Source organism: Saccostrea echinata, unplaced genomic scaffold (genome assembly GCF_033153115.1).
Source record: "Saccostrea echinata isolate AGI-Se365-2 ecotype Australia unplaced genomic scaffold, CSIRO_AGI_Sech_v1 ptg000012l, whole genome shotgun sequence".
In the NCBI taxonomy this organism is placed as follows: Eukaryota; Metazoa; Mollusca; class Bivalvia; order Ostreida; family Ostreidae; genus Saccostrea; species Saccostrea echinata.
The window spans coordinates 9605963-9611894 of NW_026889761.1; the positions used below are offsets into that span (position 1 = coordinate 9605963).

The 5932-nt window shown below is 31.8% G+C and overlaps 1 protein-coding gene across 1 annotated transcript; it reads right to left on the bottom strand.

Annotated features, from left to right (window-relative positions):
* On the bottom strand, positions 1–5511 carry LOC133185917 (venom nerve growth factor-like). Its single transcript, XM_061321207.1, has 3 exons — positions 5381–5511; positions 877–1106; positions 1–437 (listed from the first exon to the last, which is right to left on the bottom strand). Exons 1-3 carry the CDS (start codon positions 5444–5446, stop codon positions 299–301), a joined length of 435 nt encoding a protein of 144 aa, XP_061177191.1. The 5' UTR covers positions 5447–5511; the 3' UTR covers positions 1–298.
* Between the last annotated feature and the right edge of the window lie 421 nt (positions 5512–5932).

The following is a 5932-nucleotide window of genomic DNA, read 5'->3' on the forward strand; positions in this document are numbered from 1 at the left end:
TCAAAACAAATTTTCCTAATGTTGTTTAAAGAAATGTTCTTTGCCTCCTTAATCATTAGGTTTTCTTTTGCCATGTTAAAATAAATCATTGAAATGTAGAATTCATAAAATTAACCATATATAGTATTGTTAAACAAGTAATCGTCCGATTGGTTTCGCTTTATGATTATCTTTCAATGAGAAAACTTTTACAAAAGTTTTTTTTCTTCTTCTGTGATTGGCTATGATGAATTTTGTTTCCTTGGAAGTAGTTAAATTACGGTACACAACTGTTGACACAAAAACTTGATTCTGGGTTTCATACTCCCGGTATACTTGATATGGCGCAGCTACATCCGGTGTCAATCTGTATCCAGGTCCAGTCATAGTTCAATTCCTGCGCCTGACGGGCGTACGCCATAATATAGGACTTCTTAGGGACACAGGTAGACACATATCTACCAAAACAAAACGAAAATCCATTATTCATGACGTTTTATTGTCTGAGGACTTAATTCACGTAGGTTTAAACGTATTTTTCCTTATCACCATGTGTCATTTATCTCAATCATTCATGAGTAATATAATATACTGTAAAATCACATATTTTTCTGGGGTCAAATTCTCGTAAATTGAAGAAATTAATATAGATAAGTGGGGATTTGATTTCATGGTTTAAAAAGGAATATGAAACTTTAGTTTGAAGAAAGCTTTCATGGAAGAGAAGAACTCTGAGTCTCTTCATATCACGAAAACATCGAAATTAAACCTTCACAAAAATTAGAGATTTCAATAAACATCACCTGGACTTGTGAAAGTATATTTTTGATTTGTGTGTAAAAGACACATACAACTATTTTGTTCTATGTATAAGTAAAAGGAATTAATAGTACTCACCTAGTCGTGTCTATACCCCTACAACACGTTGGGCAAGAAGAATCATAGAGATATGAAGCAGCCCTATCACACGTAGCTGTATAGAACCACTGGAAGCCATCACTTTCAATCTCAGGCTGGAAAACTATCACTTCCGTATCGTTGATGTTCTTCGCGCGATGTATTAGCCGCCATTCTGTTTTATAAGGACACACTGGCTGGGCTCGGAGCAGGTCTACTGAGTTACGTTTCTACCAGAGATAAAATAAAAACAAACATGAACAAATTTTTAGCCACCAAATTAATAAAAAAAAGAATAGTCCTGAAAACTTTGTATGCATTACTGAAAACATGGTTCCGCATGCATGTACGCATAGGTTTTGATTTGTTTAGAATACAGCAAATATTTTGTATTATGAAATGCTTCACATTTGTTTATTTTGTAGAGTTAGGATGTAAAATGTGAAAATAACGAACAGTGATCAATCTCATGATAATGTAATGAGATGCTTTAATTTTTATAGTTATGTTCTGTACTGTACACTTCAGTGCTTTTATTTTCCATATAAATGTTGTTAAACAAAAATTAAAGGACATCTTAAAAAATAAGAAGTCAACTGTACGTGTAAATGTGTTAACCATCTAAATTAAAAATAGAAAACTTAACCTCCATGCAACTTAAGATTGTGTGAATTATTACAGTGTGTATATGAAACATTGACAAAATTGTCTACTTAGTCAAAGTTTGATAAGTGGCTTTTTTGTAGTCAAATGACAATTCATACAAACAGAAACCGATTTATATACATGCATATCTGTAGTAGCTAGTTACTAGTAGCTAGCTTTACCCACTTGTAGTAGCTAGTTACTGGTAGCCAGCTTTACCCACTTGTAGTAGCTAGTTACTAGTAGCTAGCTTTACCCACTTGTAGTAGCTAGTTACTAGTAGCTAGCTTTATTCTCATTTTAAGTCAGTTACTAGTAGCCGGTTACTAGTAGCTAAGTTTACCCACTTGTCGTAGCCAGTTACTAGTAGCTAACTTTAAATACCTCATATCAGTTTACCAATCGCTCCAACACCCTGTACTATAACCAAAATGAAAAGAAGATATTTTCGTAATAAAGTCTCACGTAAAGAATCTAAAATTAAAACCTTTTTGTCGACTTCGTCGGGAACAGTCATTGGTTTGTATCACTATTATCACACTTTCACGATACCTAACCGTACACTAGACAAAATTGCGAACGCACCACTTATTATTCTTATTTGTGAATTGATCATTTTCCTGATTGGTACTAGTATATAAAATATGCCTTCTTTTCCAAAACAGTTGGATTGACAAATGTCTTGGTGTCATGTCAAGACCCTTAAAGGATCTTCTTGTCCAAAAACCAATTTCCCGACGTGCACTGCGCACCGTTTTTGCCAAGATATGAAGTTGGTGATTACCGATGGTGGTCCGTGACGTTGCGACGGGAGCAGTCTCCCACTTAAAAATCAATTGATATACCCTGATTGACTACCATATCGCTTAGTAGTCATCCAGTGCCTTGGTGTCCCTACCAAATCCACCCAACTTCCGGTTGCCCCAATTTTGTGGAACAATCTTAATATTATTGTGTCGTGCTCACTTAATGCCGTCGATATCTATTGTAAACATTTTTATGATCGTTAATTCATTTTCAACAATTTTTCACCAGAGAAATTCATAATCATTTAATTCTTTTAATTTTCTACAAATTTTTTCAAAGGAGCCCCCTACAGACACCATACTTGCTGCCTTAGCACGCTCTTCTAGAGTCAAACGCCGCATACGGTGTAACTTTTTTTCTGAGTTTTTAATTAGTGCAAACATAAAGAACACAACCACAAAGAAAAAGTAGAAATTAATTCCACCAAAAAAGTATGAATGTGATTTTAATTTTTTCTATGAAGTGGTTACGCTTCAGTAAACATTGTTGTTATTTATCAGTTAAAGCATTTAAATGTCTCATTTTTTACTAAAGTAACATAATTATATATCAAAAACATCATAAACAAGTTTTGAAAAGAAAAAAAAGTTAATTTATTTAGGTGGTGCGTTAGCAATTTTGTCTAGTGTATATTGTCTCTAAATAAAACCCCTGACTATCAGTATCAAATCTGAAGTCTAAAAATGTTTTGAAATAGAATATTTTTTTTTTTTGATTATGATACTGTCTTGAATCATTCATATAACTTATTTTTTGTAATAATGTTCCCAGAATCATTAAATGACCAACATTAAATTTCTAATTTCTAGAAACGCTGCAGATTACGCTAAAAGGGGGTTGCCTTCACAAGGGTGAAATCCTCTCAAAATTTGTGACAGTTATATTTGTCTCTATTCTTCTAGCTTTGTCCTACTGAAAAAACTAATGCATACACTAAGTGAACACAGAAGTACCCATAATATGCATGAGGTGTTAGGGGAAACAAACACCATCTAATTATAAACACAGTAGAACATTCAATTATTATTTTTCATTCTTAGTAATAAATTTTGGTCAGAACTTTACGGAGATTATTACTTAAACCTGATACATATATATAGAAACCAATTTTAGATATGGTAACCTAATACAGGCTATTGAGATAAAATTTCTTGTAATCATTTTCGTATTTACTTTAGACAAAATATGAAGATAAAATGAAAATAAGTATGAAAATAAAATGACGGGAATTGAATTCACGATGACTTTCTTATAGAGTTTATACGTACATTTATATAGTTTAATGACTGCAATGTACTTTTTGTAACAATATATGTAAGGTCTTAATATACTAAAAATTGTTGTAGAGATATGTTTAAGGTTTGTACATGCTAAAACACTTATTTATCAGAAAGTTTTCTTTTAAAGTCATCCGTATTCTTGCAGTCTTCCCCAAAACTTCACTTGTATAACTTTACTTAAATTTAAGGTCAGACCACACTTTCCTCAATAATATATACATGTATATTTTCCACCAAGAATTTGTCATTAAAGTATTGCTACTTCAACGACTTTACTCACAAAAAGAGGCACTTTACCAGACATTTGTGCAAGATACCAGAGGACGGTGTTTCCTACATAATCCTATTTTAAATCACAATTATTACCAATATCATACTTTTTGGCGATATTTCTCTCTTAGTCATTTTGAAAACATTTTAGAAATCACAAGATGATGATATTAATATTTTAATATATAACCAAGAGCTACAAAACGGATATTTGAGAAACATGTTGTCTGACCTTAATGCAAGAACATGAAAAAATTAAATTCACCTTAAATGTCCGTTAGTTTTCTAGACACTGATGTATTTCAAATACAAGTATGATTAATTTTCATTGTTTTATGATCACATAAGAAGAGTTTTCACACTTCATCTGACGCTATAAGCATTTTGTTCTCTCTATTCTTATACGTGGAATAAGAATTGTTTTGAAGATGAATTTTAGCAATAATGAAGCCTGTACAAACTGTTTTACAAATTTCTATAATATAGTTTTTATATCCTTATCATGACGTCAAAATAATTCGTGAGTGATTAAACAAAATTCTCTGTAAAACATAACTTGTAGTTACACATTGATGATTAGAATACAGTGAATATTAGAAAAACCATTTCTTATTCAGACGTGTAGCTGTTCCAAAATGTCTTACAAAGAATAAATTGGCAATATTAGTCAGCATTGCAGTTTTGCAAAAATTATTAATTAAATATGTTTAAACAAAACATAGCACTTATTTGAATTATCAAAGAATCTTCTTAATACTGAACTTGGTTCCAAATAATCCAATTCCGTGATAGCAAAAATACAATGTTTAACTTAAGCTTTTCTTCCATAAAATAACCACTGTGTAAAATTAATTAAATTATAGAGAAAATAAAGAGAATGTAATGGTTTGACACCGTTACTAAAATATTACAGCTGATAGGTAAAAAAAAAACAAATTATAAGAATCGATCGATGGTTATTGGTAAAATCTCCTGTAATAAATATTCTGAATGTACTCTATGTTTATGTGATAAAAAAAATCAAATATCTTTGAGGTGAAATGGGTGCGTATCTTTACCGCTAGATTTTCAAAATTGTCATTACCGCTACATACTCATTACCGCTACATTGCATCCTTCGATAGCCAGCAACTTATGCATGTACAGATTGATTTAATTGAATATGTAGCAGTAATGAGTTGTAATCTCCAATAATCTTATTAATAAAATGTAGCGGTAATAATCACCCGAAATTTCGAAGAAAAATATCGGTAATGAGTTGAAATTTTTGGCAATGTAGCGGTAATGTACGTTGACCTTCCGAGTGAAATATACTTAAGGGATCTTTATTGGTAAATAGAGCGATTGCTAATTTTGTAACCCATTATCCCTTATTACCACCGTCTCGCACGATTAATCAGTTAATTGGTCAGGAATATTCATTCCAAAATTAAACATTACAGACTAAAATCCTTGTTCCTACTTCATAGAGGGCCTCGCACAAGTATGAATATAGGTCTTACCTCAAAACTATAAGCATCAACAGGTACTTGTGGAGGTTTGGAACCCACTTGGAACCTTCTATTCATAAGTTCTGGTAGGTCATTAAGTCTGCTGTATAAACCCCTCAGGTGATCTCTGTCTACTGTTCTGCTATTGGACACAGGTATGCTTTTTAAATATTCGTGCCTTTTATTCCGGAGAGAATCAAAATATTCATTACCTGGAGAAGAAAGAAACAGCTTAAAAACAGGACTGGACTATATGTCATTCAAAAAGAAGAATAACTCGATCAAGACTTCCAGAAATTTCCATCAAAAGTACATTTTAAAAATCTGCACAAGTATATAAGTCAAGACAAAAAGTACATAAGATGTTGAATAATTAAAAACAGATCTAAAGTGACTGAGTTTAATAAATTACGTAGTTAATTAGCGTTACTGTAATGACCGAGCTTTTGATAAATATGATATATTAATGAATTAAAGGGTTAAAGTTGTTGCTTTTCTCTTAATCATGACTGCAACTTGAATAAAATGTCAATGGAAACATTTGTAACACTAAGCCTTTGATCT